We start from the raw sequence: 19887 nt of genomic DNA, 5'->3' as shown, positions 1-19887 counted from the left end.
TGAAAAGCTTTTGTTGCGTGCTAACCAGTCAGCGGAAAGACAATACATGCTTACAATGGAGCCACTTACTGTGTTTTGATACATGATAAGGGAATAACGTTTAGTGCAAGGTAAAGCCAACAAAGTCCGATCATGGATAGTCTGAGGGTCACCAAAGAGGTTGATTGTAGTTCAGCACTGCCCTCTGGTTGTGGTAGGATGATTCAGTTGCCTGGTAACAGCTGGGAAGAAACTGTCCCTGAATCTGGAGGCGTGTGTTTTCACACTTCTATACATTTTGCTCGATGAGAGAGAGAAAAAACGACTTGTCCTTGATTATGCTGCTGGCTTTGCCGAAACAGTGTGAGGTATAAATGGAGTCAATGGAAGGGATGGTGGTTTGTGTGTTCTGCTGCATAAAACGCATGGTGCTGGAATAACTCAGCGAGTCCGGCAGCATCTCTGGAGGATATGGATAGGCATGTAGTTCCTTGTGTTCTCCCAGTTATCCTGTTTTTCCTTGATAGGCTGCCTCTTGGTGACTTCAGCGCTAGACACGAGTTCAGTTTCTAAATGGGCAGGCACAACTTTCAGACCTTGTCTATGGAGCTCCCAGTCTGTACCCAAGCATGTGGGCTTGGATCAGTGGCAGCTTCCCCCATATACCTCATGTTTCCAGCAGAATGTACCTCATGTTTCCATCAGATAATCGTGTTGACTGACAAGTGTTAGGGCTGAGGGCAGTCACTGTGGTGCAGCGGTAGAGTTGCTGCATTACAGCAAAATGCAGCGCCAGGGACCCGGGTTCGATCCCAACCACGGGTGATGTCTGTATGGAGTTTGTACGTTCTCCCCGTGATCTGCGTGGGTTTCATCCAAGATCTTCGATTTCCTCCCACACTCCAAAGGCGTACAGGTTTGTAGGTTAATTGGCTTGATAAATGTAAAAATTGTCCAGTATAAAAATTGTCCAGTGCTGAGTGATGCTCTACCTAAAGCTGTTCAGCGTACTACATCCAGACCCAGGAATACAGCAAGTCAGGCAGCATCTGGGGATGCAACGGGCAGATGATGTTTTGGGTTGGGACCCTTCTACAAGACTGTAGTCTCCTGTGCCTGCATATTTTTGTTCAATACTGCTCCTGTGGTGTCCTTGTAGGATACAGCGTGGAAGCGGGCCCATCGGCCCACCGAGTCCACGCCGACCAGCGATCCCCGCACACTAACACCATCCCACACACACACACACACACGGGACAATTTACAATCTTTACCGAAATTAATTAACCTACAAACCCGCACGTCTTTGGGAGTGTGGGAGGAAACCGGAGCACCCGGAGAAAACCAGCGCAGGTGACGGGGAGAACGTACAAACTCCACATAGGCAGCACCCGTGTTCAGGATCGAACCCGGGTCTCTGGTGCTGTGAGGCAGCAACTCTACCGTTGCGCCACCTGGAATTAAAAATTAAACTCCTGTTTTTAAAAACCTCAGAATAAAAAGGTAAATAAGTGCAGAGCACTTTGTAGTGCAACTTACGTGTGTCACTGGTGTAGCAATAAGCAATAAGGGTTCAGGATAGTGAGTTCAGCTGAGCTTCTCGAATTGTCAGAGCAGCACTCATCCAGCCTGTATTCCTCCTTGCTCCTGGCTTATCACTTATAGATGGCGGAAAGGCTTTTGGTTGTTGGGAGGTAAATCTCCTGTGACAGATCTTATTGAAACATATAAGATTGTTAAGGGTTTGGACACGCTAGAGGCAGGAAACATGTTCCCGATGTTGGGGGAGTCCAAAACCAGGGGCAGCAGTTTAAGTTCGTGAGTTTATTGCTATGTGTCCCTGATAGGACAATGAAATTTTTGCTTTGCTTCAGCACACAGAACAAGGGGTAAGCCATTTAGAACGGAGATGAAGAAACACTTTTTCACACAGTTTTGAGTCTGTGGAATTCGCTGTTTCAGAGGGCAGTGGAGGCCGGTTCTCTGGATATTTTCAAGAGAGAGCTAGATAGGGCTCTTAAAGATAGTGGAGTCAGGGGATATGGGGAGAAGGCAGGGACGGGGTACTGATTGTGGATGATCAGCCATGATCACATTGAATTGTGGTGCTGGCTCGAAGGGCCGAATGGCCTACTCCTGCGCCTATTGTCTATATTGTCTATTGACAGATACCCAGCCACAGATATGCTCTTTTAACAACATTGTTCATAGTCTTGAAGGGTCACAGAAGGGTCTCGACCCGAAATGTCGGACATTCCTTTTCTCCAGAGATGTTGTCTGACCTGCTGAGTTCCTCTAGCTTTGGTGTCTATCTTCGGTTTAAACCAGCATCTGCTGTTCCTTCCTACACATTGTTCATATTGACCTTTTGCTAAATTCATAAGATACATTTTGTAAATTATTGGAAATGAACAGTTTTACAACAGACAAGGGTGGTGCAGCGGTAAAGCTGCTGCCTACCAGCACCTGCCGTGCCAGAGACCCGGGTTCCATCCTGACAACTGGTGTTGCCTGTACGGAGTTTGCACGTTCTCCCCGTGACCTGTGCGGGTTTCCTCCAAGATCTTCGTTTTCCTTCCACATTGCAAAGACGTACAGGTTTGTAGGTTAATTGGCTGGGTATAAATGTAAATTGTCCCTAGTGTGTGTGTGTAGGATAGTGTTAATGTGCGAGGATTGTTGGTCGGTGCAGACTCGGTGGGCTGAAGGGCCTGTTTCCACGCTGTCTCCCGAAACTAATAAACGATACAATTTCAAAGCTGAGCTTATTTGTTTGTTTTGCAGCATTTTCCGAAGACCGTATTACCTGGCACGATTTCTGCCTGCTCTGCTTGTCCCTCGAGCGGTTGGTATTTCTTGTACCTTGCAGTTTAATTGTGATCAACAAAGCTTCATTTGAATTTTGACATTTCTCCACAAAATGTGGAATAGTTGAATTTTAATGACTTGTACCATTATTTACAGCTGCCAGACTCACTGGATTCACACATGGCCTTTATTGACTCCTTAAAAAGGCAAGTTGACTCTCTGGTCCTTGAAGTGATCTGATCATCTCCCATTGAAAGGGACAAAGCAATTACCAAGATAAAAAACCCATCTATTTGCGTGGCATCCATCATTCCCTCCGATAAATAGTATTTGAATGTAGTCATTGCTGAATAAATAATTGTGGTGCATCTACAAGGTATAAATCTATTCATAATTCAACTTAAGATGGTGGCTTTACTTGCATGCCATTAAGTGGTGTGTAGAAATGGGGAAATGGGATCTTCATCTTACTGATTAATAAATAATAAAGGAGCCTAGGGATGAAGTCTGAGTGTTCCCATGTTCACGTTGTGGGGTGGAGGGGGGAGGGGTGGGTGGTAGGGATGAGAATGGTTAATTATAATAGCGCAGTGGTAGAGTTGCTGTCTGACTGCGCCTGAGACCTGAGTTTCATCCTGACTACGGGTGCAGTCTGTACGGAGTTTGCATGTTCTTCCTGTGACCTGCATGGGTTTTTTCCCACGTACAGATTTGTAGGTTAATTGGTTTGGTGTAATTGTAAATTGTCCCTCGTGTGTGTGTGTGTGGGATAGTGCTAATGTGCGGATTAAGAGGGTGCCATTTGCTAGGCTGCATTTGTTTTCCTCCTCCCTCACCCCCACCAGAATGTGGGGGAGGATAAAATAATGGATTAAGTGGGATTAGTGTAAATAGGTGGTTGATGGTCAACATGGATTCAGTGGGCTGAAGAATCTGTTTCCAAGCTGTATCTTTTTGAATGTGTTAATGGTTATCATAGTGTTTTGTGTTAGATGATGGCGTGCAAGTGAGATGCTCCTGCACGTTGAAATCTCCGTCGACTGGGAAATGGCATCAGGAGATCTGGATCAGATAGCATGGGCGGGTGGCTCTGGGCCTTTCTGATGTTTGCCCACAGAGCTTCAGTTGAGGATGCCGTGGCTTGGCTTGAGGTGACACAAATGCTGTGACTAGGCTGGAGGGCAGAGTTGGCAGGGGTGGCAGTCGGGGATCATCACTGAAGAGGGCTGGGAGCTCGGGTCGGTGAACAATTTGTCATTCTGTTATCCTTGGAATTCAAGTTGTGACAATCGACAGTTGTGAATGTGTGATGCAGTCTGCAGCTTTACTGTGTGTCATTCAATCAGTGGTTGTTGTAGTATATAATTGTATTTATTTCTGCTTTATGCTGCAATTAATGGCTGGTCAACCCTTTGTTTTCCTTCATCAGGGCAGATAAAATACCTGATATCATGTACGCAAGCTATATTCACGCCTGCAACAGAGAGAAGCAGCAACAGCTTGAAGGTTAGACCCGTCCGCAAACCTCCATGAGATTGTGATGTGGACCAGGCATGAATGGGTTAACATATGATGTACGTTTGACAGCACTGGCCTATATTCACTGGAGTTTAGAAGAATCAGGGAGGTGGGGGGAGCCTTATTGAAACGTACAAAATAGTGAAAGGCTTGGATAGAGTGGATGTGGAGAGGATGTTTCCACTAGTGGGAGATTCTAGGACTAGAGGTCATAGCCTCAGAATTAGAGGACATTCCTTTAGGAAGAAAATGAGAAAAATCTGGAATTCTTTGCCACAGAAGGCTGTGGAGGCAAATTCAGTGGATATATTTAAGGCAGAGATAGATAGATTCTTGATTAGTACGGGTGTCGGGGGTTATGGGGAGAAGGCAGGAGAATGGGGTAAGGAGGGAGAGATAGATCAGCCATGATTGAATGGTGGAGTAGACTTGATGGGCTGAATGGCCTTATTCTACTCCTATGACTTATGATATGAACATTGGGCAGGTGATTGTCCTGACCTTGTCTGGGAGAGGATTGGGTAATGGGACAGGTGCAGGTCATGTCCATTCAGTGGTCAGTTGCAAGGTGATTGGCAATAAGGGACTAACTTAGAAATGGGAGTTTGTACGTTTTCTCCCCGTGACCGGCGTGGGTTTTCTCCGACATTTTCGGTTTCCTCCCACGCTCCAAAGACGTACAGGTTTGTAGGTTAATTGGCTTGGTAAATGTAAAAGTTGCTTCTATAGTGTGTTGGATAGTGTTAGTGTCCGGGGATTGCTGGTCGGTGTGGACTCGGTGGGCCGAAGGGCCTGTTTCCTTGCTATTGAAGTTGAGTAATAGTAATGTCCTCCTTCATTCATTGAGAACGTCGTTTGGTTCTCTCTTTCAGCCAGTGTCAAACACTTCCCCAGTATTGTTCATAAGGTCATAAGCGATAGGAGCAGAATTAGACCATTTGGCCCATCAAGTCTACTCCGCCATTCAATCGTGGTTGATCTACCTCTCCCTCCTAACCCCATTATCCCGCCTTCTCCCCGTAACCCCGACACCCGTACTAATCATGCAAATCGTTCAGTTGTCCAACAATATTAAAGCCTATTTGTCATTCGTACACAGTTACTCTTCTTCCATTGGTAGCACCCGTGCAGGTTAATTCGTCACATTAACTGTATTTTAATCTGGTGAAGCATGCCATGCCAGTTGCAGCAGCCCCCAGCACATTCTCCGCTTTCCCACTGAGCAGCATCTGTACATAGGGGAGGGTGACTGTCTGGTGGTGAGTGGCCAGAAGGAGAGTGTAAATCACCCCAACGTTCTCACCATTTTCAAATACTGGTTCAACCTCATCCTTCCTTCTGTCTCTTTCAACAAATCCAAACTCCTACTCTTTTACTCTTAACTCTCTTTGGTTTTTCTCCACCCAACTCCTGCTCCTCGTGGGTTCTCCATTACCCCAACTCTTCATCCTGACCCTCCACTTTATCTCACAGCACATTTACCTTGTGGTCTTGATGTCAAAGAGAGATGATGCTTTCAAGAGAGATGATGCTTTCAATGATGCTTTCAAGAGAGAGCTAGATAGGGCTCTTAAAAATAGCGGAGTCTGGGGATATGGGGAGAAGGCGGGAATGGGGTAGTGATTGGGTATGATCAGCCATGATCACATTGAATGGCGGTGCTGGCTCGAAGGGCCGCATGGCCTACTCCTCCACCTATTGTCTATTGTCTCTCTCCTCTCTAGTCGTTTTTTATCCTTATTTACAGGCATTTGCACAAGTTTATGATTTCTAATAAAAATAATTGCTGGCAGTTCACCAGTCACTTCATGTTCTGGGCCATGGGATAACTATAGTGCACACATTTTATAAAGTCATAACCAGACGCATTAAATGCTAAATGCAGATACAGTGGTGAATATTTACGTATATATTCATTAGAAGTCATCTGCGAGTATATTGTTGGCAATTTTAAGTGAAGCTTGAAACTGTAGATTGATGTACAGGTACTTGAAAATCGAATCTTAAAATTGTAATGAAATAGCATAAAATGTAGATTTTAAAAATTAATTTATCATTTTGAAATTAGGTGTTTCTACGTTTGAGGCAATGGATCATGGAAGAGAGCCGATTGAAGTGTTGTCAGCCGCTCTAGAAGAGCTAAGGAAGGTGGCCATCGATCCAAGCAAAACTGATGGTAGGAGAGGCGTGGTGTTGGAATGACACTGGTCGTGTCATAATCGTAACTACATTTGAGAAAAAAGTGGAGGAGTTTGGGTGCAGATTTCCCTTGACCTAAGAGTTAAGAGGCTAATAGCATTGGTGTTTTTTAAGAAGAAACTTTAACATCTGTTTTTGATGTGAATGGACAAAATACAAGCAATGGAAGCCATTTTGTTCCTTGGGACAATTCTGCCATTTAATACATCAAGAGTGATCTGATTGTAACCTCCGATCTGCATTCCTGTCGATCCTTGGTAACCTTCTTTCATCTCTTTACTTATCAAGACTCTGCCTCTGGTGTAAAAATATTTAATAATTTTGAGGAAGTTCCTTAGTTCCAGATATATCCACAAGACACTAGTTTTGCTGCCCATCTACCCTGATGTTACCGTCAGAACGTTGTATGGTTCAGTCATAATCCCTCTCTCCCCCTCCCAAACTCCAATAGATCCAAGCCGAGCCTATCCAACTTTTCCTCATAAGACTGTTCTCATCACGTATTATTCTTGTAAAATCTCTCCCAACTGCTTCAAAAGCATTTCACATCCATTCTTAGATAAGCTGAACAACATTTTACATTGTGCCTCGAATATGATCTCAGCAAAACTTTTACAACTGAAATATTAACTCCCACTTTAGTATTTAATTCCTCGCGTAGTGAATGGTAACAATGTATTAGTTTACCCCAATACCTGAATAATAGTCAGTCATAGAGTGATACAGCATGGAAAGAGGCCCTTCTCCCCAACTTTCCCACATCAGCCAACATGTCCCAGATGCACTAGTCCCACCTGCCAGCATTTGGCCCATATCCCACTAAATCTGTCCTATCCATGTACCTGTCTAACTGTTTCTTAAATGTTGGGATAGTCCCTCAACTACCTCCTCTGGCAGCTTGTTCCATTCACCCACCGCCATTTGTGTGACAAAGTTACCCCTCAGATTCCTATTAAATCTTTTCCCTTTCACCTTAAACCTATATCCTCTGCTCCTCTATTCGCCTACTCTGAGCAAGAGACTCTGTGCTTCGTCAATCATGTACTTGGACCACTCGACCCCTCTGCTCAAATAGCTCTGTAAACATAGTTAAGTTGAGTTAGTTCAAACGAGTGACCATTTATTGTGAGATTATGCCCTAGGTACTATTGGCCTGGGAGGTCCATGTTCATTCACATTGAACTTAATGGTGTTACCCGTGTTATACTTGACTTGTTTCCTATCCTTCTGCTGTTAGTTGAAACATTAAGTTCTGATAATTTCAAACCTAGAGCCCTGTGATTCTGTATCTCTGCACCCTTTAAGTGATACTCTGGAGGTAAATATTCTTCTCTGGATAGAGAGCACCAAGATATAGGAATAGAAAGGAAGTCATCTTGAAGGTCGCAAGGCACAATTAAAAGAGAATACTACCCATGTTGTATTCAACATGTGCCTGATGCTATTAATAAGATATTAAATTGGATTCCGAAAATAGACATTAAAAGCTGGAGCAGCGACTCTGGAGAGAAGGTATAGGTGACGTTTTGTGTCGAGACCCTTCAATGTTCAGGGATAAGGGAAACGAGAGATCTAGACGATGATGTAGAGAGATAAAGTGCTTGGGTTTTGCTGAGTAAGGCTTGTGGCCTTGGCCCTCCACTTGCATTCCCTATTGTTTCATGCTTCTGTAGGCAGCTGGGACATGAGGAGATTCCACCAGAGAGTTGAGCAATTGCAGGCTGTCGAATGATGTGGGGAGATCGAAACAAGCCCGTGTCCACAAAACTCTGAAAACTGAATGCCAAACTGCAGATTCTGGAAATAAAGTGATACAGTGTGGGACCAGGCCCTTCGGCCCTAAAGCTCACACCGGCCAACATGTCCCAGCTACACTCGTCCCACCTGTCTGAAATAATAAACAGAAAATGGTGGAATTCAAGTCCGGCAGAATCTGTGGAAAGAGAAAGAGTTATATGTTATATGTAAACCGTGTAGGAAAGAACTGCAGATGCTGGTTTAAATCAAAGGTAGACACAAAAAGCTGCAGAAACTCTGGAGAGAAGGAATGGGTGACGTTTCCGGCCGAGATCCTTCTTCAGACAGATATTAATTAAGAAACCGAGTTAGTTCCATATTGAACCCTCCGCTCCAATTTTACCTGTTGTCCCTTTTGATATATTTTCAGATATTTTCCAAACCCTTCTACAAGAAATGAGAAATGGAAAAAATGTTTTTTAAAACTAAAGCAGGAACACTTTTTGAGAATGAGAACAATTAAAGCAAACACACATACCTTTCCTTACCTATGTTCCCCTGTAAATCACCAGTTGGTTGAATGGTAGTTGATCCTGCACCGTCAGACTCGGTAGCGAGAGAAGGTCCTGTGGACCAAAGATCTTATAGCAGAGCTATAGGTTCTGCCGTAGGATCTTTGCTGTGGACTACTGGAAGATAGACACAAAAAGCTGGAGTAACTCAGCGGGGACAGGCAGCATCTCTGCAGAGTGGGAATGGGTGACGTTTAGGGTCGAGACCCTTCTTCAGACTACTTGCTGGGCTAAGGGGCAGAGCACAGCTTACAAATGGCAGGTGGAATCCTGGATTGACCTGTATTTAACAGGAACATTGGGTCCGTGCATTGTCGCCTCAGCTGAAAGCGGATTTTGTACTTTTGTTTGTGTTCCAGTTGTTTCTGCTCAGATTGCTGTAATCAGTGGTCAATTGAAAACTATGATAGACGATGAAGACCATTGCACTGTGATGGATAAACCAATCCAACTAGATACTGTTGTGGATAGTCTTGGGCCTCTGGAAATGGAGGTGAGCTTTCTTTTGGTTTTGATTTTAAATAATTGGTTCAAGAAGCATTTGTGAATAATACCAGAATAATACACTTTCTGGGTGTGTCTTTGTGTAGCGAAGGTGTGTGTGCGCAAGAGAGAAATCGTTTAACCTCAGAGCTTTTATTCTGCTACAACCTATCGGATAACGTAGCTATTCAGTCATTTCATTTGTTTAACTGTTCAATTGTTTCATCAGGGCTATGTGCCTGTACTCAAGATTCCATGCTGCTTTGTATTTAATCAGGTTTTGTGCTTATTTCATCCTAGGGCTATAAAGTGGTTGAGCCAAAGTTTAGTTTGGTTTGAAACAGGCCCTTGGGTCACCAAGTTCAGCGATACTGCTTGAAGTATTTATATCAATCAGAATAGAATAGAATAGTTTCTTTTTGTGCTTATCTGATTTTTATTTTGCCACTCCTACGAAAATAAAAAGTGCCAGTCAGTGATTCAAACAAAAAAGATTAGTTTGGTTTAAACAACTAAAAGAGATACAGCACGGAAACAGGCCTTCTGTCGATTTCACAGGTACCCACCCTTAGTATGTATCGCCCCTGCGCTGGCGACCAGTGCGATAGCAGTGGGGTTAAAACACTTTTTTTTAGTCTGTTCCCTTGTACTTGTGAAACTGTACTAGACGGCAACGGTTCAAACAGGGAGTGTCTGGGGTGGGAAATGTCCTTTATGATACTCTGTCTCCTTTAGTTTATTAACCTACGAACCTGTGCGACTTTGGAGTATGGGATGAAACCAAAGATCTCGGAGAAAACCCATGCAGGTCATGGGGAGAACGTACAAACTCCATATAGACAAGCACCCGAAGTCAGGATTGAACCTGTGTATCTGGCGCTGCAAGGCAGCAACTCTACTGCTATGCTGCCTGAAACCTGAGGAGGAATTTGAAATGGGGGCAGCAACCTTGCATGCCTTCCTTATCCCCAGCACCCTTGCCGAACTGCAACCTTCAAGGAATCTGTCTCCTTTAGTTTATAATCTAACTTTTGTAGTCACACACCACCTCTCTGGTTCTTTAAGTTTCAGTCCCAGATCAGTTTTTAACACATTTGGCCCATCTAAAGTGAGAGTGGACACAAATAGCTGGAGTAACTCAGCGGATCAGGCAGAAAAGGAATAGGTGACATTTCGGGTTGAGATCCATCTTCGACCCGACACGTCACCCATTCCTTCTCTCCAGCGATGCTGCCTGTCCCGCTGACTTGCTCCAGCATTTTGTGTCTATTTTCAGTGTAAACCAGCATCTGCAGTTCTTTCTTACACACGATCCACTGCATATAGTGCTGTACAAACAGATAGACAATGCCACTAATTGCAGTCAGAGGTCTCTGAGCTTAGTTTGAGCTCTAAATGGGATGGGAGGTTTTTCCGTTTTCCTTTCCTTCACTCTCCTTCCCTAGATAAACACCAAATTAGCTTTGATGTTTATCTACTTTGGTTTCTTGCTGCTTCTGATAGGCAGTGGGTGTTTGGTGAGGCATCATTAGTGATTGTTATTAGTTTTTCTATAGGATGGATAAATCAATTCATTCTTCCCTGTTGATTTTTACTGCCATTTCATAAATGATTGGCTGAGAAGAGTATACAAGGCTGTTCACTGTGGGATTGCCCTTGCCTCTTGCTGCTCACAGAAACAGGCAGGGTGTCAGTTGAGACACTGTTTCTCAATGGATCCGTTGCACGATCAAAGATAGACAAAAATGCTGGAGAAACTCAGCGGGTGAGGCAGAATCTATGGAGCGAAGGAATAGGTGACGTTTCGGGTCTCCTATTCCTTCGCTCCATAGATGCAGCCTCACCCGCTGAGTTTCTCCAGCATTGTTCTCTACCTTTGATTTTTCCCGCATCTGCAGTTCTTTCTTAAACGTTGCCAGATCAATGTCTGTTTGATTGATGTCAACTTGAAAAGTGGAAGATTAATTTTATTGTGAATGTGAATGCATCTCACAAAATCAAGGGAGATGCTAAATGCATTTCGTTGTCTCTGTACTGTACACTGACAATGACAATTAAAATTGAATCTGAATCTGAATCTGAAATTGTTGCCATTACCAAAGGCTTTACAGGAGAAGAATTGGGCTTCAATAACATTTTCAATATAATTTATCAGTCATATTTTGTGTCGCAATATGAGGGCACTGAATTAAGTGGATGACACTTTTATGGTATGCTGTAAATTGAGTGGAAATCCTCATCAAATGGTTTCATTTCATCTGCGTTACTTGCAGCATAAGCACAGACATCTTTGCAACATAGCACTGATATCTCTGTCTGGTGAACATCATCTGAAATTAGTTTGGAGAGTCGCAAGATGAGGAAAACCAGTCATGTGATATCATAATCTTTTTCACCAAAGATTTATTACATATAATAGAAATAGTAACAGGAATAATTCTTGCCATCATTTAAATCATGTGGAAAGATTGGGATCATTTGAATTTATTTTTTTCCATGGAAAATTAAGATGCAATGGAGACATTTTGAGGGGAAAGAGAATTCACTGTATTTAGCTTAAAAGATGAGGTAGTCAAAGTCTGGAAGGAGATATGAAGATATTTCCCTACAGTGTATATGCAACACTGTCAAAATGAAGTTTTTAATTCATTGATAATTCCAATTCTTTAAAAGTTAAAGGGGTCAAAATCTGTTTAGAATTGAGAAGAGACAATATAACGATATTGATATTTCTCTTATCAATAGAACATCGAGAATATAGAAACGTACTGTACAGAAACAGGCCGTTGTGGCAAATGTAATGTCATGATCATATTGAATGGCAGTGCAGGCTCGAAGGGCCGAATGGCCTGCTCCTGCACCTATTTTCTATGTTTTCTATGTAAAATAAACTGACCTCAAAACAAAAAGACACGGTGCAGGATGAACAGCAGATCAGGCAGCATCTTTGAAGATCGTGGATAGGTGACATTTCATGTTGGGACCCTTCTTCAGACTCATTGTAGCAGAGGGGAGAAAGCTGGAAGAGAGGTTGAGGACAGGACAAAGCCTGACAAGTGATAGGTGGATACAGGTGAAGGGGGGGTGGGGGGGGGTGGTAGGGAGATGAGAGGGCATATCCAAGTGCCTATCTAAAAGCCTCTCAATCACCACTGTTGTATCTATGGAAACTAAGAAGTGCAGATACTGGTTAATACATAAAATGCTGGAGTAACTCAGCAGGTCAAGCAGCAACCCTGAAGAACATGGATATGTGACATTCTGCGTTGAGAAGGGCCTGTTTCAGTGTTGTATGATTCTGAGACTCTTAATCAAACATGGGGAGAAGCTGCTGCGGGGAGAGTGGGAAAGGATTGCGGACTGATCAGTGAGATGAACGCAGAGGCCTGTTTGTATTCTGTGTTTTTTTTCTTTTCTTTATAAATTGTTATTCTGTTGGTGTCAATACCCATTTTATCTAAGTGTACCGATGCATATAAAACCTTTACCTCCATGGAAATCTGACTATTATTTAAAAATGTGTAACAAATGCAGCGGGTCAGGCAGCACCTCTGGAGAACATGGGCAGGTGATGTTTCGGGTTAGGATACTTCAGAAGATGGTACCTACCTAATGTTCTCCAGAGATGCTGCTTGGGTACCCAGACGTGGCGTCGAAGGACGAAGCAAAGAAGTGGAAGCCAAATAACCGAACGGAAACAAAGTCGGAACGCCAAATAACAGAAAGGGTGGGACGCCTAAAAGCAAACTGACCAAAAGGCCGCTCTGCATACAGGCCAACTCACAGAATGGCCGCTCTGCATACAAGCCAACTCACAGAATGGCCGCTCTGCTAAAAAGTCAAATAATGGACATGATGTTCTTGGGCGGGGCAGGACATGTCAGCGATTGGTCCAGACTCCCGAGTCCATCACATCACTGGCTGGTGGAGATGGAGGGTGGGGGTCATTTTCCCACACAAGCCATAGGTGACTGGGCAATCTGAACCCAAGCAACAAGTTGTAAGCGGCCGAAGAAGTACATCCCCCAGGGCAGCCCCCACTATCCCACGGCCACGGCCGCCCTCCACCGCGTCTCCCCCGTGCGGCCGAACTGTGACCGGCTGTGTGTCGGCAGCGCCGGGTGGAGCAGAGGTGAAAGATCAGCACCTACCAACAATGAAGGCACTGAAACCAGCTGCCACAAGCCCTTCCCACAGGATGGGGTCGGCATTAAAACTCAAAAAAGAGTTACTGATTTAAAAACAAAAATGTTACATGAAAATAGTTCTTACATTCAGGAACCTGGTTAATTAAGTGGGGGGATGGATAGCAGTGGCGGTGATGGCGATGCCACCGGGGGAGGGAGGATAGCTGGGGCAATGCTGCCCAGGGGGGGTTATAGTGGGGGCGATGCCACTGGGGGAAGGGAGGATAGCTGGGGCAATGCTGCCCAGTGGGGGTGATAGCTGGGGGAAGGGAGGATAGCTGGGGATGCCCAGTGGGGGTGATAGCGGGGGCGATGCCACTGGGGGAAGGGAGGATAGCTGGGGCAATGCTGCCCAGTGGGGGTGATAGCGGGGGCGATGCCACCGGGGGAAGGGAGGATAGCTGGGGCAATGCTGCCCAGGGGGGGTGATAGCGGGGGCGATGCCACCTAGCAGTGGAGCGCCGCATTCACCCACTGTGCAAACTCTTTACCGACTCGATCTGCCGCTGCTGCAAGTTGATCACAGGCGGCAGGTGACCGCCGCCGCTCTTTGACAGCGGGAATATCCAGCTCATTGCTGGAGGTGTTTCAGGGGCGACCCTGGCTCAGCAGCCGATCGGGTGCATTAATACAGACCGCTGGCCATCTGGGGGTCTGACCACCGGCAGCAATCAGTCGGCCGTCGCCATCGTCCGACCGACACACAGCCCGTCACAGTGCGGCTGCACGGAGGAGGCGAGACGGAGGGTGGCCGTGGCCGTGGGAGAGTGGGGGCTGTCCCGAGGGATGTGTTCCTTCAGCAGCTTACATCTTGGTGCTCATAGAAACATAGAAATTAGGTGCAGGAGTAGGCCATTCGGCCCTTCGAGCCTGCACCGCCATTCAATATGATCATGGCTGATCATCCAACTCAGTATCCCGTACCTGCCTTCTCTCCATACCCCTCTGATCCCCTTGGCCACAAGGGCCACATCTAACTCCCTCTTAAATATAGCCAATGAACTGGCCTCAACTACCCTCTGTGGCAGAGAGTTCCAGAGATTCACCACTCTCTGTGTGAAAAAAGTTCTCCTCATGCTCGGGTTCAGAGTGCCCAGTCACCAATGGCTTGTGTGGGAAAATGACCCCCACCCTCCCGTCTCCATCGGCCAGTGATGTGATGGACGCAGGGGTCTGGACCAATCGCTGACTAGTCCCACCCCCCCCGGCGACATCATGTCCATTATTTGACTTTTTGGCAGAGCAGCCATTCGGTCAGTTGGCTTGTGGGTGACGCAGCCTTTCAGTAAGTTGGCGTTTCGGCAGAGCGGCCTTTCGGTGAGTTTTCTTTCAGGCCTCCCACTCTTTCGGGTTAGTTGGCGTTTCGGCTTTGTTTCCGTTCTGTTATTTGGCTTCCACTTCTTTGCTTCGGCTTCTCGTCCTTCGACGCCACGTCCGCACACGGCTACTTACTACTTGACCCACTCAATTGCTCCATCTCGTTCTCTAGATGGGAGCACAAATGCTAACGGTCATGTCCTTTTATAATACACCGAGACAGCGCTGGAGAAAAAAACTAATTTGGCTATGTGTAATAATGTTTATATCCACAGGTCAGAGACCTTCTGTTGAAGAGTTTTTGTCAGACCTTTCTCGTAGTTTCCAGTTTCAACCCACCACAGAGGTAAGCGATTGTTGTGACTTTGAGAAAGAGTACAAGTTATTTGAATGATAGGAAAATGTCCCTTATGTCACTCATTAGAAAATGGGCTGTAAGTTGGTGTCTGTATCAGGCAAAACCTATGGCCCTGCACTATAGACCAGAAATCTATTCATTTAGTTTAGTTTATTATAGTCACGTGCATCGAGGTAGAGTGAAAAGCATCTCGTGAAAGAAAAGACTACACATGAATGCAATCAAGCTGTCCACAGTGCACAGATGAAGGATAATGGCTACAACATTGAGATCTGATTAAAGATAGTTCAAGGGATCTCCAATGAGGTAGATCAGAGGTCAGGACTTCACATTATTTAATGAGAGGACAGTTCAGTTGCCCGATAACAGTTGGGAAAAGATTGTCTTTGAAGAAGGGTCTCGACCCGAAACATTGCCCATTTCCTTCGCTCCATAGAAGCTGCCTCATCCCTGCTGAGTTTCTCCAGCATTTTTGTCTATCTTTGAATCTGGAGTTATGTGTTTTCAAACATTTGTATCTTTGACCTAATGAGAAAGGGGAAGAGGTGCAACTGGGGTGAGACTGGCCCTTGATTATGCTGGTGGCCTTGCCGAGGCAGCGCGGAGTGTAGATGGAGGTTTGATTTGTGTGATGTTCTGGGCTTTGTCCACAACTCTGCAGTTTCTTACAGGTCTTGGATGGAGCTGTTCCCAATCCTGGCGATGATAATTCCTGGTAAAATGCTTTCTACAGCGCGTCTGTAGAAGTTAGTGAGGGTAGTCGGGGACATGCCAAACTTGCTAAGCCTTCAGAGGCGTCAGTGTGCTTTCTTGGCTGTAGCCTCAGTGTGGCTGGTGCAGGATATATTACTGGTGATATTTATTCCTAGGAACTCAAAGATTAGTTATCATCTCTACTTCGGAGCCATCAATGTTTGTCTGTGTATACATGTCATCGTCAATCAAAGCAATTATATGGAAATATAAATCCATTATTGTGCAGATATTTTAAGAAAAACCTTCTCCAAGTCAAACTTTATTTTCGTTTTGTTCAAGAAGGAACTGCAGATGCTAGAAAATCGAAGGTAGACAAAATTGCTGGAGAAACTCAGCGGGTGCGGCGGCATTTATAGCGAAGGAAATAAGCAACGTTTTGGGCCAAAACCCTTCTTCAGACTGATGCAAGGGGGTGGTGGGAAGAAGAAAGGAAGAGGAGGAGCCAGAGGGCTGAGGGAGAGCTGTGAAGGGAAGGAGACAGCAAGGGCTACTAGAAATTGGAGAAGTCAATGTTCAGGCCACTGGGATGCAGACTGCCCAAGCGGAATATGAGGTGCTGTTCCTCCAGTTTCCAGTGGTGCTCACTCTGGCCATGGAGGAGGCCCAGGACAGAAAGGTCGGATTCGGAATGGGAGGGTGGGGTTGAAGTGCTGAGCCACCGGGAGATCAGGTTGGTTAATGCGAACCGAGCGGGGGTGTTGGGCGAAGCGATCGCCAAGCCTACGCTTGGTCTCACCGATGTAGATCAGCTGACATCCAGAGCAGCGGATGCAATAGATGAGGTTGGAGGAGATGCAGGTGAACCTTTGTCGCATCTGAAACGACTGCTTGGGCTCTTGAATGGAGTCGAGGGGGGAGGTAAAGCGACAAGTGTAGCATCTCTTGCGGTTGCAAGGGAAAGTGCCCGGGGATTTTATTTTAGTTTCTGATGTACAATCCTAGTTCTGAGTGGGACAGGCCTATTACTTTTCCAAAATCAATGTGGGGAATGCTGCATTCTCTCTCCATGTTTAGTTGAGAAGAATCATTGAGTCATAGTGTTCAGAAACAGGCCGTTCAGCCAAACGCATCTATGCGACCCAGATGACCAATTAAGCTAGTCCCATTTGCCTACAGTTGACCCATATCTCTCTGAACTTTCCTTTATGTCCAAATGTTTTTTAAATGTTGTTATTTTACCTGCCTCAACTACTTCCTCAGGCAATACTGGAGTAACTCAGCGGGACAGGCAGCATCTCTGGAGGGAAGGAATGGGTGACGTTTCAGGATGAGACCCTTGCATGGGATCTAAGGAATCTGAGGTAGGGTCTCGACATGAAACATCACCCACTCCTTCCATCCAGGGATGCTGCCTGTCCCGTTGAGTTACTCCAGCATTTTGTGTCTTATCTTTGTGTAAACCAGCTTCTGCAGTTCCCTCCTACTAACTTTCTCTGGCAGCCCATTCCATATGAGGGAGCTTTCTTCTTCCATATCTGAGGAACTCCTTGAATGAAATCACGTTGAACTATCCGTCATGTATTTCTGCCCTGACAGAGCACTCTCTTCCTGATCAGCTACGTATTTGGGTTGAAGTATCATCTTGGAGGCATGGTGATATATCTGGGCTGACACGACATGCCTATGAAATAATGATGGAGTGTTGTATTGTAAAATTATTTCTAATTATGTGTTAGAGGACCTGCGGGTCATGTGATCCTTTGGAAATCTCCATTCCAGAGTTGAGATTAGAGATACAACGCAGAAACAGACCCTTCGGCCCATCGAGTCCGCACCGACCAGGGATCCCAGCACATTAACACTATCCAACACAAACTAGGGACAATTTACATTTATCCCAAGCTAATTAACCTACAAACTTGTACTTTGTAGTGTGGGAGTGTGGGAGGAAACCGAAGATCTCGGACTAAACCCACGCAGGTCACGGGGAGAATGTACAAACTCCGCACAGACAGCACCCGCAGTCTGGATCGAAACTGAATCTCTGGCGCTGTAAGGCAGCAACTCTACTGCTGCACCACCGTGCCACCCGTACAAAGCTATGGAGACTGCACCATTGAATATTTTCACGACCAAAACAGACACATTTGTTATGTATAGGGAGTCAAGTTCATGGGGCACAGGATACTGGAGCTGAGACGATGGTCAGATCAGCCATGATCTGAGTGAATAGTGGGACGGGCATTTCTTTATATTCTCATGTCCAAGCAGCACTTACATAAAACAAATTATCTGGTTACTGTGACTTTAGTGGTTCTTCTCCAAATCAAAATGGGATGTAAACCTCATTGGCCACTGAGTTCAGTTTAGTTTATTGTCACGTGTACCGAGGTACATTGAAAAGTTTTTGTTGCGTGCTAACCAGCCAGCAGAAAGACAATACATGATTACAATCAAGCCATTTACAGTGTATAGATACATGATAAGGGAATAACGTTTAGTGATAAGGGAATAACGTTGAGCCCTTCACTTTGAGAGACCTGCAGAACTTGTACTGTCGTCAACCTTTTACAGCAGCTCACATTTCAGAGGCTGACAGCCCTTCATTATGTATATGTTGGCCACTTTTAAGTAATAGATGTATAACTTTGTTTTTGCAGGCAAGGTGAATGGGCCTCTTTGTTTGTGAAAATGTTGTGTGGACATAGAAGATTGCTGAGTGCTGTTCTTCTCAGAGTCCTGCATCTCACCTGTCGCCAGGTAAGGGGCTGGCACGATGGCAAAGTTTCCGAATTAAGAAAAGGAGATTAACAAAGTGTTATTTTCTTGCTGGGGGAAGCAATTAAATATTTTTCTTTCCTAGCGTTCATAAAGAACAAGTAGGAATAAGAAGATAGACGCAAAAAGCTGGAGTAACCCAGCGATTCACATACATCTCTGGAGAAAATGAATAGGTGACGTTTCCGATCAAGACGCTTCTGAACGTCACCTATCCCTTTTTTCCAGAGATGCTGCGTGACCCACTGAGTTACTCCAGTTTTTTGTGTCTTTCTTCGGTTTAAACCAGCATCTGCAGTTCCTTCCTATACAAGTGGGATTAAAATGTTAAATAATTTTATGGCACTTGTGGCTTAATGTTCAAATTGCCACTTTATAAAGTTGGTTCCACTTGAGTTCTTTGGTGATGTTATTGGCCAGGATTCAGTAGTGTAACGACAGCGAAGTTAAGGGCATGTCCCACAGGCGATTTGTTTTCGGCGACTGTCACAGTCGTAGCAGATCACCAAAAAAATCAGCGACTGGACCCCCCCCCCCCCCCCCACGACAACCTTCCACCTAGTCGACGTCAAGCTACCGGTGGCCCATTAGGACCAACACCTCCAACAACACCTACGACAACCTACGACCACACAGGCGACAACCAAAGTCAACCTACGACAAGCTACGACAAGCAATGACCCTGTCGGCGACAACTGAAGACAATTCCGTCGCCGGTACCTGTTGCCGGTTGACGTAGGCTGACGCCAATGGAATTCACCGAATCAGCACCTGGCGACAACCAACGTCACCTGGCGACAACCTGCGTCGTCCTGGTGACGACCAACAACAGCACCTACAACAGGAGCAGACAAGCTACATCAAGCCCACAGTCGCCAAAAGGTTTTGAACATTTCAAAATCCAGCGGCGACCAGAAAAATGTTACGGCAACTTGAGTAGGCTACTCACGACCATACAGGCGTCACCTCGTGACCATGTGGCAACAGCCTAAGTGGGATGTGACGAACATTTCCCTAATTAATTGATGGAAACTTCAGCATATTGTCACTGGTGAATCCAGAAATGTGGAAGTTGCTGTGAGCACTTTGCTTCTCACTCAGCTGTAAGGTGCACTCTGGTGCCTCATCAAGTTCACTGTGGGAGTGCCAACCCCAAGGTAGCATCCTAAACTTGTGTTATACCCTCACATTGAAAAATATACCCTGTCTTTGAAGATGACCAAGATATCTTCACCCCTTCAATGAGATGGAAAAT

General features: G+C 45.3%; 1 protein-coding gene across 1 annotated transcript in view; it reads left to right on the top strand.

The window, feature by feature from the left end:
- LOC129705459 (Fanconi anemia group A protein-like) overlaps nucleotides 1–19887 on the top strand; it is a 144067-nt gene that overhangs the window by 65964 nt on the left and 58216 nt on the right. Inside the window, exons 19-25 of the mRNA XM_055649032.1 lie at nucleotides 2764–2824; nucleotides 2944–2993; nucleotides 4217–4293; nucleotides 6374–6481; nucleotides 9173–9306; nucleotides 15076–15146; nucleotides 18515–18614. Coding sequence (XP_055505007.1) covers nucleotides 2764–2824; nucleotides 2944–2993; nucleotides 4217–4293; nucleotides 6374–6481; nucleotides 9173–9306; nucleotides 15076–15146; nucleotides 18515–18614 — 601 coding nt within the window. The remainder of the gene's footprint in view (nucleotides 1–2763; nucleotides 2825–2943; nucleotides 2994–4216; nucleotides 4294–6373; nucleotides 6482–9172; nucleotides 9307–15075; nucleotides 15147–18514; nucleotides 18615–19887) is intronic.

This window comes from Leucoraja erinacea, chromosome 17 (genome assembly GCF_028641065.1).
Source record: "Leucoraja erinacea ecotype New England chromosome 17, Leri_hhj_1, whole genome shotgun sequence".
In the NCBI taxonomy this organism is placed as follows: Eukaryota; Metazoa; Chordata; class Chondrichthyes; order Rajiformes; family Rajidae; genus Leucoraja; species Leucoraja erinaceus.
Note: the sequence above shows the minus strand (reverse complement) of the source record. Positions and strands in the feature narration are given on the sequence as shown.